The sequence below is a fragment of the Hydra vulgaris genome, chromosome 05, assembly GCF_038396675.1.
Source record: "Hydra vulgaris chromosome 05, alternate assembly HydraT2T_AEP".
NCBI classification, from domain to species: domain Eukaryota; kingdom Metazoa; phylum Cnidaria; class Hydrozoa; order Anthoathecata; family Hydridae; genus Hydra; species Hydra vulgaris.
The window spans coordinates 7756104-7784100 of record NC_088924.1 but is presented as its reverse complement, the minus strand read 5'-3'; the positions used below and the strand labels follow the sequence as shown (position 1 = coordinate 7784100).

The window sequence follows — 27997 nt, the reverse complement described above, 5'->3', positions numbered from 1 at the left end:
TGTTTTACAATGCAGTCTGTATCTCAAACGTTAACAAGAATTGTTTTGTGTCAGTGCCAGAAATTAAATGCGCACCAGCAAATTCTATAATTCATAAAAATATTATGAATCTATTAGAAAGTGTATTTTTTTATCATTAAAAATTTGGCCCTCTGTCTTTAATTTTATTTGCTTTGTTGGTGATTGTTATATTTACTTTCATAAATTCTAAATGTTGAAAGTAATTTATTGTTGTTATAAAATGTTGAATGTAATTTATTGTTGTTATAAAATGTTGTATGTAATTTGTTGTATAGTTTCTTAAGAATACTATTAACTTTATTGTTTCAAGATAAAATTGTATCCACTAAAGATATGCAGGTATTATTGACACAATTGGCAAGCATTGATGTGCAACTTGGTGAACTACAAAACACAGCAAATTTAATTTTATGCTTAATTGGAAAGAGTAACAAAGATATGCCAATTAATGATTTGCCTGATGATACAGAGTGTCATTGCCACTAAAAGCAGTAGAGAGTTTAAGTACTCTAGAAGAAAAATTAAAAGACAGGAAAATACTTAAGCATATGGTAAATATTTTTTTTACGATCCGTTTATGCATTTTGTATGATATCTTTATACAAATTTTGTACTTAAAACAAGATATTCTTTGAAGGTTTTTTGTAAATGCGATTTTATATTAATTTAAGTCTAACCAAAAGTAACAGTAACTTTCATTATTGCAAGGTTGTATATATTTGCAGGTTAAATATTTGAGACAAATTGGAGTTAAAGAAGAAGGATATTGTATATGCTATTTACTAAGATTAGTTTTTTTAAATGGCCTAGCTGTATAATTAAACTATGCAGGGAGAGAAAAAAAAATTGGAATAGGAAAAATGTTGATTGCATATGTTGCTATTGGTAAGTGGTTTAGAAAAATTATTTTTTCAGCTTCAATTTTGCAATACACAATTACTTTCAATTTGTTGTTTCTTTGGTGCATAATTAAACAAACAAGATTTTTTTTGCAGAAACTGTGAAGTCAAATAAGCATGGCTTATGCAAGCATGTGATAGAGATGGTGAAAGAAAAGATGAGTCTTGGGCACCAAATATCATTAGCTAATATCAAGATAGTCTTGGGCACTAAGGGTAGCTAAACATAATTCAATAGCAAGTAGCTCAGTCATTATCGAAACTTCATAAATTTTATAGGGAGTTTTTTTATTTAAAACTCAATGCGTTAGTTTTTGCTTATATTTAGTGTTTGCAATATTTATATTTAACAGAAAAATTATATAAATTGAATAAATAAATTTTTATACTTGTATCATACATTTTTGTTTTTATTTCTCTATAAATTTCAATGTAGCGATGCAAATCATCTATTTGTAACAACATCTAGTGTTGCATAAAATGTTAGACTGATGTACAAAATATGTTGTTGAAATTCAGTATATAGCTAATTTATAACAACATTTGCATAACGTTTTATACAATATTGGCCCAATGTTACAAACGATATTGGGCCAATGTTGTATACAACGTTAGGCCAATGTTGTATACAACGTTGGGCCAACGTTGGGTAAAAGCTGTATATAACATTGGGCCAATGTTGTACACAACGTTAGGCCAATGCCTAACCAATGATCAAACCTGCATTGGGCCAACATCGAATTTCAACGTTAGGCCAATATATCACCATGCATTGGCCCAACCTTGGGCCAATGTAAGCTTGCTAGCTAGGCTATGATAGGTGCCTTGTTTTCCACAAATAGACGGTCTGGTTTTCCACAAATAGACGGTCTTGTTTTCCACAAATAGACGGTCTGGTTTTCCACAAATAGACGGTCTTGTTTTCCACAATTAATTGCTTCACTGTTCTAGCAAACAATTGCTGGCCTAAATAAGAGTCTTTGTTAAAAGATATTTCTCGGTATGGGTTTGAAAAATTTAAACCGCCAATTTATTAAATTCGTCATATTTTAAAATCTTGTTACTCCTAAAACTAGTTTGTTTTAAAAAAGATTAACTGAGCAGTGAAAATATTTAACCGGAAGTTTATTTTATGGAAAGTTAACTCGTTTTGTTACACTGGCAAAGCATTGAGAAAAGCATTTTTAATGACGCAACATGAATTGAAGGACTTAATTGATAATTGAAATTTAGATATGTCCAAAATCGAAGTTTATGTTTTATTTTTTTTGGAAACAGGTCGGAGTAACAATATCTGATTGATTTTTCTGGTTTTGGTTTTTGACCGCCAAATATTATCGAGTTTCAGGTGCAACTGTATTGATTTTAAATAAATCATTGAATTTTGTGGAACCTAACAAATAAAGAAAGTTGCTCGAAATCCGTTTCGCTGCTTTTTTATATTGGTGCAACAATCAAATGCTTTTGTATACAGCAACTTCGTATATAAGTATATATCTTTTATTCATTTTTTTATTTTTATTTTTTTATCTTAAATTTCATGATGTATTTTTCTATACAACGCTTTTATATCCGAAGATATTTTGGGTTTAGTATAGAAACAGCCATAAATAGTTATAATGGCTAATCCAAAGTAACGTCTTTTATTGACCAATATTTTTTCGTACTGAAGCACTGCTCAAGCTGAGTTGGCGGTGGCCGGGTTTGAATTTTTCAAATCCGGTGCAATTTAAAAAAAATTTTTTTTTTTGCTATTGACTATTATTTTATACTATAATTTAAGGTAATAAACTTTTTATAACAAAAGTATTCAATATTCATAAAGGTCAAATCCAAAAATGACTACTCTGTTTTGTCAAATATTTGATTGGCTATTGGGTGATTCCAGTTATCAGCTGATAATATAAAAACGTAAAGCGACACATTAAACTAAATATTAACACACCTTATCAGGCTGTATTTGTAAAATATTTAAAATGCGTATAAATGTAAAATGAGTGTATTAAATGGTTCAAGTGCTACTATTTGTTACAACAAAATACTTAAAAATGCAACAGCTTGTTGTAGCATGCATTTTCTTGTTGGGTTTAGTTTACTCGGAACGAGTTCATTACTATGGGTAACTTTTTTAAAAAAATTTTGGTATATTTTGTGTAAATTAGAAATTTTATTTATTTTTATCATACTTTTAATTTTATCTATATAGAATTAATATTTTATATAACTTTTAACGGGTTTTTTTTCGGTTTTTATATTTAAAGAAAAAAAAAACATTCATAAGATTTCAATTTTATAATTAACTAGAGATAAAGTTTTTCGAATAATTCCCAAGACTGCTGAAGAATCTGATTGGTTACATTCATGGGTCGAATCTACTTTAACAAAGGTCCGTAACAATTGGGTGTTGTTTGTGTGTTACAATTATTCGCTAGTTTTTATTGTTATAAATTTAAAATGTAGTGTTGTATATAGCTAGACGTTTGGAGCAATCCAAAAGGAGTTGGTCGGATGACAGATATTCATGTCCGAGCAACTGATGTGGAAAGTGTGACAGAGGTCTTACAACAAAAAGCCATAAACTTTACCATAACCATTGAAGATTTAGAGAAAGTGATAAACCAAGAACAAACTTTTAACCAGCTCTTCTCGTATAATACTGGAGTGTACTCTTTCGATAAATTTAATAGATATTTTGATGTAAGTTTTCTTTTCTTTTTTTCTGTTTCGTTCTTAGTTGCATTGATTAAAATAATTAAAATTTGAAGCTCTTTGGCGATCTAGATTTTTTTTAATGAGTCTTTACAACTTTATAAAAATATTATTGAAATACTTTATCTGTAAATATATATTAACTGGTAAAATATATAAGCATAGTTTCTTATTAAAAATAGATTGATGCGCAATTAACACAGTTTGCAAGTAGAAATTACAATCACGCTAAAGTCACCAAATTTCAAATGGGAACCTCATTTGAAAGAAGAAAAATCAATGGAATCAAGGTTTTTATTTTATTCATTTTATTGCATATAATTGTCTTTTCATTGACATTTTCATCTTATTTTTAAACAAAGCTATAAAAAATGTTTTATCTATTAGAGGTGATAAAAGTTTACTTTTGTAGTTTAAAAAACAAAGTCTTAAAAGCATAACAAAAAAAAATAACTTGATAATGCGAAATTTGGAATGTTGTAAAAAATGGGTACCATCAGAATTTAGTTCAATTGATGTCAAGATTTGTAGATTAGTGCTAGATTAAAAAAAAAATTTATTTTTTTTTTAATCTAGGTGGTAGAGAGATTTAGAGGTGATAGAGGTGATTTTTTTCATTTTATTGCATATAATTGTCTTTTCATCGACATTTTTATCTTATTTTTAAACAAAGCTATAAAAAATGTTTTATCTATTAGAGGTGATAAAAGTTTACTTTTGTAGTTTAAAAAACAAAGTCTTAAAAGCATAACAAAAAAAATAATTTGATAATGCAAAATTTGGAATGTTGTAAAAAAAGGTATCATCAGAATTTAGTTCAATTGATGTCAAGATATGTAGATTAGTGCTAGATTAAAAAAAAGGTTGGGGTGGCTAGGAAGTTTTATCTCATGTTTTATCTCAAGTTTTATCCAATATAAAGAATATATGTAAAAAATGGAATGTATATACATATGTATATATATATATATATATATATATATATATATATATATATATATATATATATATATATATATATATATATATATATATATATATATATATATATATATATATATATATATATATGTAAATTATGTTAGTGTATTCTACAAATAGAAGATAGTGCTCAATGTTCTTAATAAACAGAGTAATAATAAATTAAATTAGTAAAAACACTTATCTAATTTTCTTCAACATTTTGTTTCGCCATCAGTAGCCTCATCAGGAAGAATCCAATATATATATATATATATATATATATATATATATATATATATATATATATATATATATATATATATATATATATATATATATATATATATATATATATATATATATATATATATATATATAATATATTCAAAGTTTTGAATCTTTGGTTTTAAGATAAGATTTTTTGTCTGGAAAAGTAAATCGTTAAATGTATGATAAAATTGTGAGTATTATTGACTGAAAAACATTGTTGATATAGTGTTAAGGTGTGGGGCTATTTTGGTTGGAATGTCGCATGTGACTTTGTAAAAGTAAAGGGAGTGATGACAAAAGCAGTTTAATTGAACACTAAAATAATCATATTACACCTTCGGAAAGATGAGTTAATTGAATACTAAAAAAATCATGCTACACCTTCGGAAAGATGGAAAGCCATTTATTTTTCTAGAAGAAAATGACTAAAAACTTAAATCTGAAACATATTTTTAGAAAAAACTGTATAAGTTATTTAATTGAGTTCGAGAAGGATTAAATATTGAATAAATGATTTAGCCTCTCTAATCACAAGATCTTTCTCCTATCGGATTTTTATGGAAGGAATTATAAGTAATGTCAAAAACTAATGCCTAATGATGAATAAGCTGTGGAAAAAACTTATTAGTTAGTAGCATAATGTTGACTTCGACAAACTGGATAGGTCGCTAATTAGAAAGCCAAGAATATGTATAGCGGTCATTCCCGCTAATGTTAATTAAAAGGCAAGTAAATTATGAACTAATCTAATGGGACTTTATATTAATTATTTTGTAAACCTAATAAATAAGATGATAACGTATAATTCAGGTAGACATTGCTTAACGTTTCTCTCTCAATAGTAAGTAAAATTTTGATACCTTATATCGAAAAGTACGACTGTTCAAATAATTATGGATGGCAGTGTATATTGACAAAAAAAAAAAAAAAAAAGTTAATCAAAATCAGTTCAAATATTGACAAAGTACAAAATAGAAACTGAGAAAAAAATTTAAGTTGAATTAAAATGAATTATTTATTAAAATTATTCGTTAAAGGTTCTTATAAAACCTAAACCTTTCTGTAGAAAAGATATACAATGGAGAGATATAATACTTTTAAACATAATTGATTTAATAAAGGCCTCGCTTTATAAAGAAGGCCAATATGTCTCGCGATTTTACTTTCAAGAGAATGTATATGATCTGTCCAAGTTACGTTTCTGTCAAGTAAAAATGACCTAGAAATGACTGTTTTCTGTTTATTTATTTTTTTATTTTTTTTTATTTTTTTTTTTTTTATTTTTTTTTTTTTTTTTGATTTGACATACGAGTAAAATGCTTTTGGATTTTGGTCTATGTCTCTCGCCAGTTTTTTTTCAAATTCAATAATTGCTTTTCAGCACGCAGTTTTTGCTTTGTTTCGTGAAATGCGGTACTCATTATACTCAACGCGGTTAATGCATGTACTGGAAAATACACGAATTTTGCGTTTTTATAATAAGGTTATGTTTCGCTGCATTTTTTTAAGCCGAATAATTTTTAGAAAAAAAAGTTTTTTTTTCTCCTAGCGCTTTAGTTTGTCTAAAATCAAACAAAGTTAAATTTTTTTTTAATTACTCAAGTTTAGACATAAAATTTTGCTTTATAGTTGATGGACCATATCTTGGTATAAAATAGTGCTGCTCTCAATGAAGATAAAACATTAAACTGAGAAAACAACTTTTTCAAACAAGTTTTAAGTTATATGTTTAATTTCTAACCAGTCATATGTCTGCAAACATATTAAAGGTCGAAAAAAAATAGTTATTTCAAGTTTAAAATCTGTTTTTTCCATTTTATATGAAAGTTTTTATTAGTATGAGTGTGAAGAACACACAAATTGACATACGACTAGTTAGACTTTTAAAGTTAAACCTCTTAAGGTTTATTTAAAGTCTAAGCTCAAAATTCAAACATTACTGTGATATGAGCCATCCCTATTTTATATGCCATAAAACTATTTAACTAAAATTCCGGTCTTTAAATTATCATAGATTAATATATATTTTTTATTTGAATATACATATTTTTTATTTTTTTGTAGAAAATATATACACATATTTTCATACTCCATCGCAAAAGATATGTTAAGTTTTAAACAACATATATAGATATTGTTTAAACTTAACATATCTTTTAAAACTTAATATATCATATTGTTTAAAAACAAATGTTGCAGACCGGAAAAAAAATATGTTTGTTATCACCGAGAACAAACAAGACAAAAAAGTTTGAGAACTTGCATTAACGGCGTTGAGTATGTTTCTTCATTTCTGTTCAATATATATTGACGATATTTCTCTCGTTTAAATTTAAGTTCGTTGATTATTTGAAAGTCAATCCACTTTGAGCGTTTTTTATTATTAAAGTTAGATTTTGGGATATTATTGTTGATAGTAGTTTTAAGTTTATTGAAAAAGATACTCCATAGTTGGTCTGAGTTGGATGTTGGACAGAGTTTAATATTTGCAAGGTCTTCATTAATTTTGTTATAGTTCCCTTTTGTGTATAAATGCTTTGTATGGTATTGTGGTAAATTTATAATAGATTCAATCGATACAGTAAAGTAGAGTAATTGATGATGACTTTTGCCAATGGGTGCTAGATGAGTTAAAAAGGAGATCATGTTTTTATCAGAAGTAAATAAGAGGTCAATTGTAGAAGGATTTTGATTTTGTCTGATGTGTGTTGCATTTGAAATATGTTGGGTTAAAAAAGAATCACGAATATTTTCAGTAAATTTAATTGATTTAGAGGAATTTGTAATAGGCTGTTTTGGATTTTGCTAGATGATATCTGGGTAGTTAAAATCTCCTATAATAAGGATATTTGTTTGGATATTTGTTTGAAAGTTTGGCAATGTGTTGATTTATGCAGTTAGTGTTTTCATCGTTACTATTTGGTGATCTGTAATATAAACTTAACAATAACTTAGAAGTTTTCGTTGCAATTTCACAACTGAGCGATTCAGATGGAAATATATCTAGGTTTATTAGGGATGACTTTAGTTTGTTATGTATAAATGTTGCTAAACCTCTTCGGCAAGAACTATTCTTGTGATTTGTATATAGTAAGTAATTTTCAATAGCAAACTCCAGATCATTAACTTCAATTTTTTTATTTTTAGGCAGAGTTTCTGTTAAAAAAATAATTTCGGGTTTCAGATTGTTTACAATTTGTTTGAGCTCGTGGCGTTTATTTAGGAAGGAGTCGATGTTTGTGTATATAGCTTTGACGGATTTAATTTCAGTAACTTTTTTAATGATTTGAAAATTAATCCAATTTTTTATAGTTTTTTTATATTTTTTGTTTACTGAAATTAAGTTTGATGACTTCGTTGCGCCTAATGCACCATCGAAAGGGTGAGTTTGGTTCATTTTCAAGGAGAATTTGGTTTTTCTTATTTCTTTCTTTTCTAAGTTGAGAATCGATTTGCCTTTCGGCCAGTGTCATATCTGGATTAATGAAGACGTTTGTATATTTTATCTTTTTGCGTAATTCCCTAGCGGCAAGTAAAACTTTATTACGTTCGCTGTTTTCAGGAAGTACTGCAATAATGGGCGGAGGAGTTTTTGAGTCTTTTTTGTTTCTTAATCTTATTATTTTAATAGGTTTTTCATTGCCTTTACCAATTTCCTCAAATATCTCGTCAATTATTTTTTTGTCGTCGTTGTTTTTTTCAAGTTCATTTATTTTTTTTGATTCTGGAATTGAAGAAAGTTTATTGTGTTTTAGTTAAATTGATTTAGTTGATTATTTAATTATTTATTCGCACTAAACCTGTAGTTTTGCCAATTCTGCAAGTTTCAGGAGTTTCATGTTACCTGAATTAAACATTATTTTTATACCATGCTAAGCATAAAGCACAAACTTATTGCTTGTATGGTCAGCAAACAAAATGGTGTCTAATATATTACAAGATTTGCTTAAATCATTAATAAAAGTTAATAAATAAAAGTCTAATAAGGTCCTAAATTTAATTTTTGGGTTACCCCATTAGTTATCTTCATACTTTCTGTTTCTCCGCAACTAAAAGAAATGTGTCGCTTTCTAATTGATAAACAGTTTTGAAACCATTTAATATTTTAATGTCTCATAGTTTCCTTGTTATTTTAAAAGAATATAAAGATCAAAAGTGCCTTGCTAAAATCAATAAATACACCTAACATTTGTTTATTCTCATAGAGTGTGTAAAAAATATTTTTAACAAGATGAATAATTGAATAAATTGAATATTATTATTTTCTAGAAAAAGATGCAGTCTATTATGCATAATGTGTTCTAATAGTTTAGTAAAGCATGAATGTTTGGAAATTTGTCTGTAATTAGAGATGCAAGTAATGCATGCATCTCCCAATATAAAGATTGATATCACCCTTGCTTAGTGTGCATGGGATTAACATTCAAAATTACCGCAGGCATCATACGACAGCGCCAAACATATGTCTTGAATCTACTTTAATTTACTAGCAAGAATTAAAGATAGTAATTCTCCTGTCGAGTACATTCCATAAACTTTTCCCGCTTTTTTACCCTTGTAGGAACGAGTGCCGCGAAATCCGATTATTGGTTGTCATTTTCTTTGACTTTTTTTTAAAAATGTATAACTTATTTACTAAACCAAATCATCAATAGAATATTTTAAAACTCAATGGCTTGCTGAAATATATGCTAAAGTTCCCGAGAGTCTCTCAAAAGTCTGATTGTGTATACTTGTAACCATTTTCAATTTAAACTGCTTTTCTTGAGTTTAACTATGATTTTACTACTTAGATCTAAGAATCTTGAATCTTTCTTCAACATTAACGTAGTCTTTTTAAATTTCTTAACCACGGCTACAAGGAATTGTTTTAAAAAACGTTTATTTTTAACATTGAAAAGGATCAAAATAGTTGATTGTTTATCAGGCATGGCTATAATGGTTGAGGACGAAGCCAAAGTTTTATGATTTTTGGACAAAATGACATTCCATTCTCCAATTTAATTATAATCCTGAAAAGCTTTTTAAAAAGTAGTTCATTTATTTTTATAATGATTTTAAACACTTTTTAGAACCTTTTTCACTTCAGTTCAGAATTACAGAAAAAAAATTTTGATTTTTTTATGATTTTTGAGGGGTCTTACACCTAAATGTAAAAATGAGTTGTTGCTCTGCAAAATTTAGTACCATAGCAACCAAGTTAAAACCTATGCAAAATCTGAACGGGGATTTAAGCGGACGAGTAATCAATTAAAACTCGACTGAAGCATCATATAGCTCAATCAAATATAAGACAGCACATTGTGGTAATTATTAGTTATAGTGCGGCAAAAAATAAATTTCTTAAGGAACTTTTTTTGTTAAATATTAAATTAACAATTTTACCAAATAAAAATGTCAAATAAATAATAAAACATATTAAATACTTAGAATATAAAGACCTCTTTGTTAAATATCTTTTTTATAATGATAATCTTAATTAATAAGAAAGTCTTTAACAAAAATCAAATAATAGATTATACATATGGGCAATTCCACGGCGGAAAATGAGTAAGTGGTCAAATTCTCTTTTTTCAAATTTTATTCCCTTTTTTGTCAACTTTTAGTTAAAGAATATTGATTAAGACACAAAAAGTTTTTTTAAAATATTCCTTTAGTACTAAAGTTAATTTATTTAAGTCATTTTTATGCTTTCGAAAGTTAAAGTTTTTCTCATTTTTAATCATAGTAAAATGTTATTTTAACCATGAATTTATTTGCATAATCGGAATTAATTTAGCGTGAAAATGGAGCTAACGTATTTAAATTGGTGTTGGTCAGTTATTATACTTTACAATATATATATATATATATATATATATATATATATATATATATATATATATATATATATATATATATATATATATATATATATATATATATATATATATATTTCAAGAAAATAACAAAAGAACTTTTGGAATTTTCGTGTAACGTAAGTTAACAAAAACATGATAAAGTTGTGTTTTTTCTGAAATTTAGTTAAAAAACTTAAGTTTTTTAATAATATATGCGAAAGGAATACTAAATGTTACGTTTTTACATTTAAAGTTTTGAATAACGATGCTTAGTTAAAGCACACTTTTATTTTAATTTTGTGCAACGTAAGTTAAAACTACATGGATTTACTAAAGTTCTGGCGCATTTTCTTTAACAAAATATAATTAACGTCATTAAGTAATTCTTATTTCGTTGCGTTGGTTTGACAAGGCTCTATCTGAAACTTTTTATATTAGAAGAATTTAGATAAAAAATCTTTTACTTTTTTTTTAATGTTAATTAAAATTATTTATATTATTGTTTTTTATTTGTTAATGCATTCTTATTTTGGTTGACATATAAATATACATAAATAAATAAAAATAAAAATTATATAAATATTTTTATTTAGACATTAAAAAAAAGATTAATTTGCTATTCTTCTAATATAAAAAAAAAATCAGTTAGAACCTTTTTTTTTGTTTTAGTAAAACAAAACGTTAGTAAATGCAATTAAGAGGAGTTACCCATAAAGCGCATCACCCTATATTTGTCAATTCTTAACCCTTTCCCTCCTGCCACAAACGATCACATATACCTGAACCCTCTCTGTCTTCTAAACTGTGACAGCAGTTTTTACGTCAAAGATATCTTACTAGACTTTTCAACCTAATGAAAATAAGGCAATACACATAAACATAAGAAGTGTAAGATTTGATTCATTTAAATAAGAAAATCTTTGGTTTGTCGAAGTTTTTACAACTGTTGTAATATTAAAATAATTTTTTAAAGTTGCTCTTGGTCTTGCGTAAACTGTTTTCGATTTGATAACTACGTTATGAAAACAATTTTTCATAACAAATGTTATGAAAAATCACTCAGGAAGAGTGCCACCAGTTTCTTTGTTAATTTTTTTAATGAATTATAAAAATATTTAATAAAGAAACTGATGTTTTGTTACGTAATTCTAACTCTTAAAAATAGATATAAAAAATCCACGATAATAATCGCTCGGTAACGTAAGTGATGTTACGTAAGTTAAATACATAAAACCGAAACAACCAGTTTATGTTCATTAGCCGGCCACCTCTGATAAACTTTTATATATTCTTTAAATTGGTATAGAATTCTGAACATCTTGTGAAAGTTTCTAATACAAACCGCTTTACTGATTCGCAGAAATCTGACCTAAAAGTTGAAGCAATTTTTTTACCTTGTTTTCCGTGTAACATAAGTTAAGTGGTATTTTCAGTAATAAGTTCGCCCTCTTTTAACCAGTCTCAAAATTGTTTAGTTTATTTTAGACTAACAGCTTTTATACAAAATAGCTAAAACTCTAATTTATAGTTAAATAGGCAAATATTTGATAAAGTTATTGCGTGTGTAACGTAAGTTAAAAATGGAATTAAAAATGAATATTCTTTAACTTTTATAGATATAATCTTTGTTTTATTCATTTTAACAGGAACGCTTTTCAGATTTTACTATTCAATATGTAAATTTGATGTCGTGCTTCATTGGCATATTTGTCGGTATTTTAATCTCGCATTTGCGAGCTCAAAATACCGACAAAGATTGTTTTATACCAATGAAATGTGTTTTTTAACTCATACTTATGACTTTAATTAACAAAACCACTCAAAGGAACCAAGGCATGGTACACGTTTTTTCGAACAAAAATATAAGTTTTTTCAATTACATTATATGTAAGTTTTTTCATCAAAAAGTATGACATATTTGGCATGTATGGAATTATTTTAACCACTATTATAATCTGGTAAAGGTTATGCGACTACATCAAATCGTCAAGAGTATTTTTATTTGGAAAAGATGTAGTTTTCAACATAAAGTGCCTTGGGGCTCGGCTATAGATAAGTCTATGGATTTAATTTTTTCATAAAAGCACGTATTGGTGTTTGTTTTCAATGAATGTAACTTGACATTTATAATCAGACATTATTTGGGAAAATTATCCATGAAAAACCATTTTTTTATGAAAATTGAAGTTATTATTTTCAATAACACACCTAAATGAGTATGTTTAACAATAATGTCTCGTTAGATTCAGATAAACTATGGTAGTGTTGATTTTTCAACAAAAGTCGTTATTGCATAAATAATTATAACTTTTAGCCCCATTCAAAAAACTGTTTTCGGTATTTAGTATCATTTTTTAAAATACTCGGGACTTATTCTGCCATCTTAAAAAAATAATTTAATCTATTCAGAAGCGTAAACAATTAAAAAACAGAGGCGGTAAACTTTATAAACAAATTACCTTATTTTCAAACTTGTTTCGTTTTTATATCAGTAGTAAACTTTAATTGAGATGCGCTTTCTTTTATTTTTATAACAATAGTTTAACAGTAACATAAGTTACTTTTAACTTATTGTTATAAAAACAATTATATCTTTGAACACTAAGTCGATACAAATAGCTATTATGGCTTCAATAGTGTATAATAAATACTTTTTGCTGTTAGCACAGCGCAAAATAAAATATATATTATATAATTCATTCCAACTACTTTTAAAAGTAGCATATTTTTTATAAATATACCAACACAAATGTATTAATTTGTAATTAGGTTCATAAATTATGTCAAAAAAACACTTAAACATATTTTTATTGCTATATAGATATATCTCCTGCAAAACTAACAGACGCTTCATATTTTGCGATTATTTACGAATTCTTTGTTTGCATAAATTAAATACCAATAAATATAAAGTTGTTCGGTTTGGCACTAACAAGCAATCGGATTTGTTTAAAATTAATGGCTTTTTTTTTTTACGAGTTTGTTTTTTCTATGCCTTAGTTGCACTGAGCAGTTTTTGTGTAACTAACGTGAGATTATTTTTTCGGCGGAGTTCTTTTTACTTTGCTTTTCAAAGCTTAACGAAGTCGAAAAGCAAATATCTGTTAAACTCAGTTATGAAGTTTAACGAATAGTACTACTCGCTTAACGAGCAGCACTCTTCGCTTAACGAATAGCACTCTTCGCTTAACGAATAGCACTATTCGCTTAACGAATAGCACTATTCGCTTAACGAATAGCACTCTTCGCTTAACGAATAGCACTATTCGCTTAACGAATAGCACTATTCGCTTAACGAATAGCACTATTCGCTTAACGAATAGCACTATTCGCTTAACGAATAGCACTATTCGCTTAACGAATAGCACTATTCGCTTAACGAATAGCACTATTCGCTTAACGAACAGCACTATTCGCTTAACGAACAGCACTATTCGCTTAACGAACAGCACTATTCGCTTAACGAACAGCACTATTCGCTTAACGAACAGCACTATTCGCTTAACGAACAGCACTATTCGCTTAACGAACAGCACTATTCGCTTAACGAACAGCACTACTCGCTTAACGAACAGCACTATTCGCTTAACGAACAGCACTATTCGCTTAACGAACAGCACTATTCGCTTAACGAACAGCACTATTCGCTTAACGAACAGCACTATTCGCTTAACGAACAGCACTATTCGCTTAACGAACAGCACTATTCGCTTAACGAACAGCACTATTCGCTTAACGAACAGCACTACTCGCTTAACGAACAGCACTATTCGCTTAACGAACAGCACTATTCGCTTAACGAACAGCACTATTCGCTTAACGAACAGCACTATTCGCTTAACGAACAGCACTATTCGCTTAACGAACAGCACTATTCGCTTAACGAACAGCACTATTCGCTTAACGAACATCACTATTCGCTTAACGAACAGCACTATTCGCTTAACGAACAGCACTATTCGCTTAACGAACAGCACTATTCGCTTAACGAACAGCACTATTCGCTTAACGAACAGCACTATTCGCTTAACGAACAGCACTATTCGCTTAACGAACAGCACTATTCGCTTAACGAACAGCACTATTCGCTTAACGAACAGCACTACTCGCTTAACGAACAGCACTATTCGCTTAACGAACAGCACTATTCGCTTAACGAACAGCACTATTCGCTTAACGAACAGCACTATTCGCTTAACGAACAGCACTATTCGCTTAACGAACAGCACTATTCGCTTAACGAACAGCACTATTCGCTTAACGAACAGCACTATTTGCTTAACGAATAGCTATTTGCTTAACGAATAGTGCTATTCGTAGTAGTATATAATTGCTGGAACTTAAAGATTCAGTAAATAACTTTGCCAAAATGCTCCAACATTGTTACCAGTTGTTGCAATGAAACTTTCATAACTTTTAATTTTGTAATCATTAATATAAATAAATACATATGGTCACCCATAACTACTGTGTTTTGCCAGAATAATGGATAAAGTTGACAAAACACTTGCTCAGTGGTGCAACAAATTATTATATTAGTAAAATTTTTAATATTAATGTTCAAGAGATTATAATTTAACATTCAAGAGTTTTCTGGTTGAATAGTTTACCATCATTAAATAATTTTGGTTTTTTCTTATATAAAGTTGTGTTTTTTCGTCACGGTGATATTTGGAAGTATATTCCAAAGTTTAGGACCATAGTGGGATAATGCTCGATTACCAAAACGATTGCTTCATTTTGTTTCATTTAATGACGTTGGTGTTGGTGTTTTTTTGTGTGAAGATAATTCATTGTCAAGTATCACCCCTAAACTTTTTGCCGAGTAAACAAATCTAATGCATTCCTTGTTAATAAAAGGACATTTAATAATAATTTTTTTTTGAATGTTAGGTGGTGCCATAAATACTGTTTTTGTTTTCGATTGGTTTATACATAAGAATGATTCACTCATCCATTTAGATATGTATTGAAGACATTTTTGTATATCTAGGACTAGTGCATTATATTGAGATGAAGGAAGGAATGCTCTTAGAGTTTGATAATCATCTGAGTATTCAAAAGTTTTAACATTGATTATGTTCAGATATTTTGTTAACTAAAAAAATGGAAGACTTAAACTGTGCTGCTCAACGTTATGATTTTGTTATGGGAGGAGGGAAGAGTCTACTTGTTTTCACAATTTGCCCCCCTCCCCTTCCTCCTTATTTAAGTTTTTGCTGAATTGGTGCCACTGATCTACAATTTAAATCCATTAAAATTACATTAAAAATCAGTTTTTGTATCTTGCTTGGCTTCTTACTTAACAAGTTGTATCCTTTAAACAATACAGAAGCAAAGTTAGAACCTTGTGTTACACTTAAAGTTTCTTGAAATAAAGAAGAGTGTAGACCTTAAAGCTTTACTTTAATACTACAGCTAGAAAGAAATAACTTAATAATCTCAAAATTTGATCTGTTTAAGATTTTGCCTCCTTTTTGATCTGTCTAAGATTTGCCTTGGCATGACAAAAAAAGGAGGCATAATCTTAGACAGATCAGGAAAAAAAATTGTATCAAACAACATTTGTTAGAAAAGATTAAAGTGATTTAGGTATCAGCATGTAAAGAGGTAGCAGCTTCAGGAGAAAATAGCAGTGGTAGAAGTAAGAAAACTTGAAAAGAGTTCCTTACATATTGTATGAATGAGCTTTAGTAAAGAAAATGCTCTGGATTGTTTAAATTAGAAAAACATCAAAAAAGGAATGCTAAACCCTGATGATGATGATGATGATGATGATGATGATGATGATGATGATGATGATGATGATGATGATGATGATGATGATGATGATAATGAAGATGACGATGATGATGATCATAATCATGTTGATTATGGTAATGATGGTTATGATGATCATATTGATCATAATGGTGTTTGTATATGCATATATATGCAAAATATAACACAAATTTTGAATTAAAAAATTATACTTTAGAATGTACAAATATTTATGCAGCCCTCGTCACAAACCCGGCCCCGGCAATGTTTTATTAAAATTTGACCTTGTATTGGCCAATTACCAATCTCTGTAACTTACTACTCACTATCTATGATTAATTCCTTTTATCATAAATTTAAACTGATTGTTTAGTTGTTGCATTTGAAGTGTCATTATCACAGTTGTTATTATTGTTATTTTAATGAATATTATTGTTGTTATTACTGATTGTATTTAGTGTTGTTACAACTTTTAAATAATTTGACTGTCAGCTAAATCGACTAATATATTTTCTAAAGTCAACTAGAATCGATGAATACATTTTTGAAATCGAATAAGTCAACTAAAAGTCGATTTAGCCGAAATATGGAAATAAATTTTTTTTTCGAAATAAATTGCAATAAAAATAATAAAGTAATTTATATTTGCTTTCTATTTTTTAACATCACAATTTAACATCACATGACTTTTTATTTTTTAACATTAAAAAAAAAAAAAAAAAATGAAGCAAAACAAAATAAGTGCAGGGTTATTTCGACAACAATTTATTTCCAGACTCCAATGATTTAGAAACCGCCTAAAATGCTTGCTAAATATAAAAAGTCTGTATCATATTTATAATGTTATTGAATAGATGGCATTTAGATTTTAGAGCTTCATAATTTAGTTTTGCTCCAGAAACCCGAGCAAGTTTGGAACGGCCCAATCTGAATGTATTTATGAAAATCAAAAGCATAGCGTAAAAAGAAAATAATAATAAATAATAACATAACCGAAAGTTAAACTAGGTATAAATATTGCTAACGTGCAATGAATTTTACAAAATTTAAAAAGAGTTCACAAAAACAGTATAATAGTATAGTTATTAAATAAAGAAACAAAAGTTAAAAATCGAAAAAATTGAAAAAAAATTTTTAACATAATTATTTGACTAAATCGACGTTAATTCAATTATTAGGAAATTCATAGTCGATTAAACAGTGTCATAAATCGACCTTCAGGTTGAACTTTATCCTACTTAAAAAAAAAAAGCCATTAAATATATATTTATTAGAATATTAAAAATTAAACATTTTAAAAATCCAAGGGTGCATTTTTAGACTGGGGGAGGGGTCCAAAATCCTATTGAAAATATTTTATCCCTAACTTCATAATAAGAGGGCAGAGGCCTTGACCCTCCAATTGCCAAATTTTTTATATAAAATATAAATCTAGCATAAAATATAGAAATATATTTAAATTTTTTGTTTACATCCCTCTCCCTTCCATCTTCCCCGTAAAAAAGCATGCACTGCAATCCTTGCATGCAAGAATTTTGCATGCAATGTACCAAAACTCGTATTTTAAGGGGCATTGTATGACTCTTTCGAATAATAATGATAATATATGACTTTATTTACCAAAATATACTTTATTTTTTAATAACTTTATGCTAAATTTATATATCTTTAATCTTTATTTTTTTCAAACATTAATTTTAGTGAACCTAAATCTGGCCTCTCGGTCATTTGTAGGCAGAAGACAAATTTTATAGAAAATTATATAAAGCTAAATACTTTTACAGATCTTTATTTAATTAAGTTACTGCATAGTATTTATAAAGTTAATTAATATTGTCTTTAAGTTACTATCTTCGTCTTGATGAGAAGTCTGAAACTGCCTTATGCAAGTTCTCTCCGTGGTCTTTGTGACTTATATTTCTTTTGTATCTTGCCCAAGTTAGTTTAAACTTAGAGTGAATAGCTTCTCCAGTTTGTTCTGCAAATCTGGCTAGACCACATTGATTTTCTTCACAAAAAGAAACAATATGCGCTAACATGATGTGGACCTTCCATGTTATGAATAAGGTGCAATTATAGCCTTTTGAAAACTCTATTAGGTTAATTATATGAGTCTTTCAATCTAGCAATTCTAGACATTGGGACTAAGGAAATCACAGAAACAGTCATCAACGACACACTTTAAATCTTTGAAACATGTAATAATAGGTATTAGCTGTCAACAATCATTTAGGAATTCCTCTTCTAGATCTTGAAGACTATTCAATATCTTGTTACAGTTCACTCCATCAAACCCTCCTCCATGCTAGCCATGTCTGAGAATGTATTTTCCAGACAGCCACTGATTAAAGTTTGGCCAGAGAGTAAAAACTAGGTCGGTGAGAACATTAATAAAACTCATAAATATATGTAACAATGATGGAGGAATTTTTTTTATCGCTTTAACTTCTGGATCTTCATCAAGATGAGTAAGCCTTTTTCGTATAACATTTTTATACAGCTGTGCTGTTTCTTTTTTTTTCTCCTGCTGCTTGAAACTCTAAAAGATGAAGATCAAGGCTTCCAAACATTCTTAGAGTTTCTGCATTTAGAGTCTTCTCACTTTCACAATATAAACATGCATGGATGCCACTATGCCCAGATAAACCCATATTCATGTTAACCAACTTTAAATCTTATGCAATATGAAAACCCAGGCTGTCTAGCTGGATAATATCTAAAATTTGTTTTATGTTCTGATATGTTTCAGAAACATCTTCAACAATAGCAATAAACTGTATACATTGCACACCAGACCCAATATATTCGTCAGATCCCCGATGTTTACTTCTGTTTTTTATACTATTACTGTTAACTTTAAGTTCATCTGCATCAAAGATGTTAACACATATTTTCAATGAACCTCCACCTCCATCAATTGAAACTCGTACAATGGTATTATAAGGATTTAACGCTCTTTCACTTATAATTTTCATAACAAAATCTGAAGAATCTTTTACAAAAACCAGGTTCCTATCAACCTTTTTATCCCTAACTTCAAATTGCATGGACTGAACACTGTAATAATTTTTCACAGTTAATTCAAGATCTGACAGTAACTTCGTCACTTCTGACTGGACAACTCTCTTTCCTGTGGCCTTGTTAAGGGTAGAAATCAGTTTTCTAGTTTCTCTGTTTGAAAGATCAAGATTTATTCGAAGTTGCTTGAATGTTTCAAAAGAGGTTTGTTGGATTTGATTTCTGTCTCCTTTGTTCTCAGGATGACCAACTTTTATTATCTGCGGTTTTCCGCAGGTGGCTAAATAAAATAGATCACCTGAAATTACTTTTTCTTTGTTAATTTTACCTTGATTATTGAAGAAGCCACCTGCTCTGCACTGTGCATACCTTGTTCCAATGCCAATGATGTAAGGTTTTTTACAGCAGTTAATTTGCAGCATTTGTGCCCTAAGCCACGGCCTAAATAAATATTGTTGATGGTAATTTGACTATACCAATATCATGTAATACTTTAAAATCTTCTGTTTATATTACCTATTATTGACAGACATTTAGAGCAGATCTCTAATGTGTTTTCTAGAGAGTTTTCTAGAAGAGCCCTCATCAATCTCAATTGTAATAATGTCAGACTTGCGCTTCTTAGAAATCCAATCAATCTAAATAATAATTGTTCAGAGCTGACATTTGAGCTTTTCATGACAGAATTGACATCTTTATAATTTAGCAGATATTTTAAAATTTCATTTTAAAAGATGCAATTAACTTAAATCTAACCTTTTCTATCTTCTGTGTCCATCTGGTTGGTGGTTCCTTTCTTTTTGCAAGCATGTACAAATTAGTTTTGAAATTTCCACATATAGAACAAGGATAGGCTGCAATTTCTTTCATGTATCCAGAGTGCACATACATCTGCACCAATTTTTCAATAGTATCTTGGACTGCAATAAGACTCTTTTTAGTTTTTGTTTCCCAGCAAACACAGCAATAACTATTTATATTCATTTTTTATTTGCTCAAATTATAACAATGCCATGAGTATTATAATACAATTTTAAGATTTAGAAAATTTATTAAACCAATCAAAAATTTAATAAAACAAAAAATTTAAATATATTTGCATATTTTATGCTAGATTTATATTTTATATTAAAAATTTGGCAAGTTGGGGGCCACGACCCCTCTGCCCTCTTATTATTAATATTTTCAATAGGATTTTCGACCCCCCCCCCCCTAGTCTAAAAATGCACTTTTGGATTTTTAAAATGTTTAATTTTTAATATTCTAATAAATATATATTTGATAGCATTTTTTTTTTTTTAATTGGATAAAGTTCAACTTGAGGGTCGATTTATGACACAGTGTAAAGTAGACGAGTCAACTTTTAGTCAAAGTCGATAGCAACACTAATTGTAACTATTATTATTTTTATTAGATAAGTGGACTATCAGGACCTGCGATAAAGCCTGCAATTTGGGTTGATGGAGGCATTCACGCCAGAGAATGGATAGCTACAGCAACTGTTATGTATTTAGCAAAGCTTGTAAGTGATGTTTTTTTAAAATTATTTTTATTTGGCTAATTTTTCTGTTGAAATTCAACTGAATATTTCTAAAAAATTTTGAAAACTCCTGCTACTAATCCTTTAGATTATTGTGTCAAGACACCTTGACACAATAGTCTAAAAGATTTGTATTTTTATGGTTGTTAATTAAAAAATTATTATTCAATTCATAAAAGTTACTTGATTTTGTTAAAGTTTAAATCATATATGTCATAATACATTTGTAGGTAAATCAATGAAATTAGGAAATTATAAAAGTTTTGTCGCAGCTTTAATATATGCTTTTTTTCAAGTACTGCAAAGATTTAGATGATTTATTACACCCCTGCTTTAAATTGCTACTTCAACTCTGTGAAGTATTGCTGAAGTAGCAATCTAAAGTAAGAGTATAGCATATGATTGTAAAAAGTATGTTGTCGCTGCATAGCAAATAAAAAGTGTGAATGCCATCAAGTACTTAATTTAGTGCAACTTTGTTTTAGTGGCAACTGATTGACAATTTTTTATGAGATTAGTAAACAATTTAGAAGGCTCAGTTTTCATTGTTGTTATAGCTGTGAAGGCGATCTTTCTATATATTCTTTTTTTATATCTATTTCTATATATTCTTTATATTTCTATATTTCTATGTATTCTTTTCTTTTATAGGTAGTCTTTTTCTACCATTTAGATGTAATTTCTGATCAAATTAACAATGCCTTTTCTATTTATCTCTCTGCCAATATTGTTGTTATTGGTGACTTTAATGCTCATTACAATGTATGGCTTGGCTCTAAAACCACTGACCCTGCTGGAACTAAAGCCTATAACTTCTGCATTTCTCAATCTTTTACTCTGATAGTTAACTTTGTAACTTGTTTTCCAGACAACCCTAATCCCTTACCTGGACTCCTTGATTTTTGTCTTGTCTCTGACCCTAGCTTGTGCTCAGTCTCTCCTCATTCTCCTTTGGCTGGTTCCGATGATGCAATCATCTCTATTTTTTATTTTTTTGTTTTTTTTGTTTGTTATTCACCTCCTCAAGGCCGAGAAGGCCACTACAGATGAGGAGGCTACTTAATAGTGGTTATGACCCTCTCTCAACTCTATAACTCCGAAACACGAACCTTGAGGAACAAGGCCGCTGCGCGGAGAAGCAAGTATTAATCGTTCATCTTGTACTTCTTCTCTGGACTTACCCTATCATTGCACTACTTACTACAACCCTAAAGCGGAATTCTTTTTGTGATTTTCTTAATGACGGTCCTTCAGCTGATGTTTTTTTGCTCTCTGCTGATAAATCTGCCTCCTACATAATCTCCTGGATTTAGGCAGGAATGGAAGTTTTCATTCCTTCTTGTCAGTTCTATTTCAAACCTCATTCTATTCCATAGTCTTCACCTTCTTGTGCAGCTGCTATACCTAATCATTTTTTCATCTTTTTTAAAAGAACATCTCTCTCGATGTAAAAAGGTGCTGTATGATACTAAGCTCCATTTTTTTTCAAATTGTTAAATCTTGTATCTTATCTTAAGTTAGGCTCTAGAGGCTTTTGGAAAATCTTTAACAGGGTCATTAACAAAGGTATGTCTAACCTTTCATCTCTCATTCATGTTACTAATCTTATTACCTCTCCCAAGGATCAGGCTGAACTATTTGCAAAGTACTTTACTTTTAATTTGATTCTTGAATCTTATGGCCATACTCTCCCTTCCACTCCAGTTAAATAGGTTAACCCATTGTTAGACATTCTAATCACTTTATTTTCCATTTCTTAAGTCATATTTCAATTTAACTCACAACTCTATGGTTTGTGGTCCAGACAACACTCCTGTCATAGTCTTACAAAAGTGTTCTTCAAAACTCTCTTTAATTCTCTCTAAACTATTTAATCAGTGCTTGGCTGAGTTTTGTTTTCCTGCCTGCTGGAAAAAGGCATTTCTGGTTTTAACTTTTAAAAACTCTGGAGAACATTTTGAACCCTCCAACTATCATCCGATCAGTCTTCTATCTGTTATTACTTACTGTCAGTCAATTAATATGGTTTTCGATCTTCTTGCTCTATGGTCGACTCACTAACTGCTGTGACTGAAAGATTTTATTGTTCATTAGATGGAACCAGCAAAACTATTACTCTTGACATATCTAAAGCTTTTGATAAAGTTTTGCATGCAGGTCTTCTCCATAACCTTGTTTCATATGGTGTATCTAGGAAAGTTTTTGAAAGAAATTGAAGTGTGTTGGCCTTTAAGTCATCCTTAAAGGCCAACACACTTCTTTATTTTCAGTAACTTCTGAGGTACCCCAAGATTCTATCCTTTGTCCTGTTTTGTTTCTTATCTACGTTAATAATTTTCTGACAATCTTAAATTGACTCTATTTGCTGATGACTCAACTTTATACCCTTGTCTTGACAAAAAGTCTTTTTATTTTGATCACTTAGAGCAGGAAGCCAATCTCGAATCTGATCTCACTTCTGTAATTGAAGGGCTTGAAATGGCTTGTGTATTTTAACTCCAACAAAACTTAGTTATTTACTGCAAACAACTATTGCAATACTGTTACATTTCTATATAATATTGAATTGCAACTCTCTCATTGAGTCCTCTTCTTTATGTCTTCTTGGATTATTGTTCACTACTGACCTCTAGTGGAAACCATATATATAATTGATTGCTAAGTTAGCATCTGCTAAGGTTGCTTCTCTTTATCATGCTCAACATTTTCTTACTCCTGATTGTATTCTCTACCTTGACCAATCTCTTATTGGTCCCTGTATTAAATTCTGTTGTCATATTTGGGCTGGTTCTTCAAACTCTATTGACAAATAAACTTAAGTGTTTACAACAGCTAAATGATTATCAGTTGTAATCAAATGATTTTTTCTGACTAGATGCAGTGTTACTAGAGAAAAGTTAATCTGATTAAGAGTAATTTGAATTTTGTTGGGCCACATCTGACCATCTCTGTTGGGTACATCTGTAAGTCTTGATTGATCAAAAGCTGATGAAAAGTCTAATGCCTTGTTCTCTTTTAAATATTGGCATCTGAGGTTGCCATTTATAAAGGCCTCACAAGTCATTTTATATTTTAGCACTTTACTTACAGTCCTTTATTTTTTCATTGATTTACCTGCTTTCTGCATAAGTGATGATAAAGTTCTATATTGGTTTTACATAAATAGGCTTCTTTTTGCTTCTTTAAACTCATCACACCCTATTATAATTAAAAAATTTGTATTCTTTAGATTCTATGTTTGTTAAAATGGTAAAATATTATACATTTTAAACATTATAATCTATATAAAATTTTCAGCAATACTACTTATAGTTTTAGTTTTAGTTTTACAGTCTTAATAAAACGTTTTAAAATGGTAATCTTTTTATAAGTTTTACTAGAGTAATTTTTTTTGTTAAAAAAAAGTTTCATTAAGTTTAAATTTACCAGAGAAAAAATTTTTTTAAGCTTCTTCAACCAATACAAAATGCAGAAAAGGTGTTAACAAAATATGATATTTATATTGTGCCTGTAGTCAATGTTGATGGATATGAATATACCCATGTTGGGGAAAGGTTGTGGCGAAAAACTCGAAGTAATTGTTCACCTAATACTAGATGTTGTGGGGTGGATCCTAACAGAAACTGGGACAATAACTTCGGAGGTAAGTAAAATTTATAAGTAATTTTAAACTTTTGAAACTTTTTTTTTAATGTATTTTGTTTTAGTAAATTAATAAATTTTATAATCTTGCCATAAAAAAAAAAAAGATAGTTGTAGATCATTAAAATATACAGATGCTTTCTATAGTTTAGAGTATATTTGCTAACTTAGATGTCATTTTTATATTTAGGACCTGGAACTAGTACAAATGCATGTAGTGATATTTATCCAGGAAAAAAACCATTTAGTGAGCCATGCGTTAAAGCACTTTCTGAAAGTTTAAGTAAACTTAAAAATTCGCCAGGAGGTTTAAAATCCTACTGGAATGTTCATGCTTATAGCCAACTTTTACTCACTCCAGTTGGATATACCACCAATTTACCAAAGGATTACAATGAAATTGTAAGTTCTAAAACGATATATATATATTGTTCAGTTCTTTTTATGCATGCAATTTTTTTGCACATGGTTGCAACATGCAGTCCAATTGGAGCATTAAGTTATCTGTTGGAAATTATGACTTTCTTTGGTGCTTATATGGTTGTCTTGATATATATTGTTTAATTCAATGTTTTGCCTATTTCTTAGAAAGCAAGTTTCAACACTAAAACATTAACACTACATCACTACCACATAAATGCTGTGGTTAGCCAATGACTTCATTTTAACAGACACAAAATCCAACTTTCTGGAATGGTATCAACTGCTATAAATGTTCATTATTTAAATAATTTAAGCTTATAAGCTTATATTATTAAAAAAAAAAAAGCTAAATCTCATTGGTTGGCATTAATTTTTTTCTAAATCAATGTTTAACTTATTTTTGTATTATGAAATTTGTTTTGTTGTTGTGGATTGTCATTGTTGAATAAATTTTAGATGAAACGGTTGATAAGTTAAAGGAAAAGACTCTGCATAATTTAAAGCCATATTCAGTGTCAGCTTTGTATATTAGCTATTGTTCTAAAAACTTTTGCCATAATTCTGACAGACTATTTAATTGTTATAACTTTTTATGGCATCAGTACTTTCTTTAATCTTTTCACATATTTTTTACAACTCTGTTGACTTTGAATCCTAATTTTTTACTTTTGTTTTACTTTAAGCTAAAATTAAATCTATTAACATGAGTTCTACTAAGCAGCTCTTGGAATTAGGGTTTGCATTCAGAAATACCGACCTAATTGGCGACCTAAAAATATCTGATGTCAACAGTTTTTTGCAGATCTCGTTTCTATATTTGTTATACCTTTGTGTTGAAAATTTTATGCTGACCAAAATAGTTTAAAGTTGATGATAAATTGCCGACCTTATTTAAATTTATGACTTAGAAAATCTAGTCGTTGGTTGGAGTAAAGTTTAGATATGTTAGGATTTTAATCATTCTATCAGGTACAGTAAAATTTAAAAAAAAATGTTTAGTGATGACTACATAATAACTATAATTCCCTTTAAACTGAATGCTAACTTGATGTTTTTAATATTAAAGTTTTCTAAAATATATGTAGTGATGTTTTATTTTAAACGCATACTACCTAATCAAGACCTAAATAATACTTAAAAAAGGTTGAAAAACATTCTGGTACTTTTTATTATTACAAATTATAATTATAATAATAAACAATTGGAATTTGTTAATATGGATTAAAATTCATATTTTTACACCACTAATTTGATTTTATAAATTTACATAACAAATTTGATTTTACACAATTCGCATAACAAATTTGATTTTATAAATTCAGGAAAGAGTTGGCAAGGAGTTTGCTAAGGCAGTTCGGGGAACATTTGGAAGAAGCTTTGAAGTTGGTCCTCCATCAAGAATTTTATGTAAATACATTTTTTTTTTTTTTTGCTTTGTTTGTTTTAATACAGTTGATGTCATTATTGCTATGTTATATTTAGATTCAGTTGGAGGTAGCAGTATTGATTGGACATATGACAATTTAGGAGTAATTTACTCTTACGTTCCTGAATTACGGCCATCAGGAAATGCTGCAAATGGTTTTATTGTACCGCCTACTGAGATTCGCTACTCAGGAGAAGAGTTTACTGCAGGATTCTTGGCCGCAGCACTTGAAATGAAATAAAATTTGCAGCCGGAATATTGGCCGTGTCGCATCAAATGAAAGATTTAGAAAAATTATTTTAATAACTGTAACTGGTGTTTTTTATTCGATGTCTAATAGCGGTTTAGGTTTATTTTGGAAATTTTAGTTGTTGTTTTTTTTTTCTTTTTATTCTTAATTAAATATTTTATCCCATTTTGTATGTGTGCGTATGTTTTATATTGAATGTGTGCGTATGTTTTATATTGTATGTGTGTGTATGTTTTATTCTGCACAAACCTTTTAACGATGTTTAGATTAACTGACTTATCAAATTATGTTCAGATTAATTGACTTAACAAGTCGATATTTAGATTATTGGTTTTGACTTAATTAGCTTATTTTTACTGAACCCTTCCTCCGCTCCCTAACAAAAAAAAGTTTTCAAAAAATTTTTTCGCTATTTTTTTTTTATTGTAAAAAATGCGTTCATTTAATTGCTTTCATAAAATTAGTTTTTAGGTTTTTTAAACCTTTTAATAAATATCATTTAAAAAATTAAAATCACAAACAAAATAAACAAGTAGACAAACTAAACAAGTCTTTTAAAAACAAACACTTTTTCAAACTTTGTATAACAGTTTATATTGTATAAGGTAATTCATTTTCAATTTTTATTTCGAAAATCGATATTGGAATAGTTAAGATTAGGCACCGGCGAAGTTCTTTATATTTTGCCGATCAAAGTTAAAGGAAGCCAAATACCAAACATTTGTTAAATTTCGGTTACGATGTTCAACGAATCGTAGTAATCGTTAAACGAATATCACTTTTCGTTAAACGAATATTATTTTTTAACGAAAAATAGTATTCGGTAAAGGAATAGTACTATTTGAACACTAATTTTTGTTTAACGAATACTACTAATCGTTAAACAATTATTATTATTCGTTAAACAAATTTTAGGTCCTCTTAAAACTTTGGTCAATAAATATATTACTTGCTATTCGTTAAAAAGTTCAAGAATCTGGTTTTGGTTTCTTTTTTAACAACTGTTAACAATGTAAGGTAATTATTTAATAAAAAAATAATTCCCTTATATTATTATTAGTATAATTCTTTTTAAACATTACTAATGTTTGAAACATAAATAATTCGATTTGGTATTTTATCCGCACATATGAATTTTCGTGAGAACGCAAGTAAAATTCGAACGGCTAAACGTATAAATTAGATTATACAAAATAAAGCAACTAATATGGTAAAACACCAACTGTTCGACGATAT

At 28.8% G+C, this 27997-nt stretch overlaps 1 protein-coding gene across 1 annotated transcript; it reads left to right on the top strand.

Annotated features, from left to right (window-relative positions):
- The first annotated feature begins 1 nt into the window (after window position 1).
- On the top strand, window positions 2-27103 carry LOC136080508 (carboxypeptidase A2-like). The gene is made up of 11 exons (XM_065797263.1): window positions 2-572; window positions 747-906; window positions 1017-3039; window positions 3225-3306; window positions 3393-3617; window positions 3812-3919; window positions 20895-21002; window positions 24468-24663; window positions 24853-25064; window positions 26408-26492; window positions 26568-27103. The coding sequence occupies exons 3-11, from the start codon at window positions 2927-2929 to the stop codon at window positions 26750-26752; spliced, it is 1314 nt and encodes a 437-aa protein (XP_065653335.1). The 5' UTR covers window positions 2-572; window positions 747-906; window positions 1017-2926; the 3' UTR covers window positions 26753-27103.
- Window positions 27104-27997: the final 894 nt, after the last annotated feature.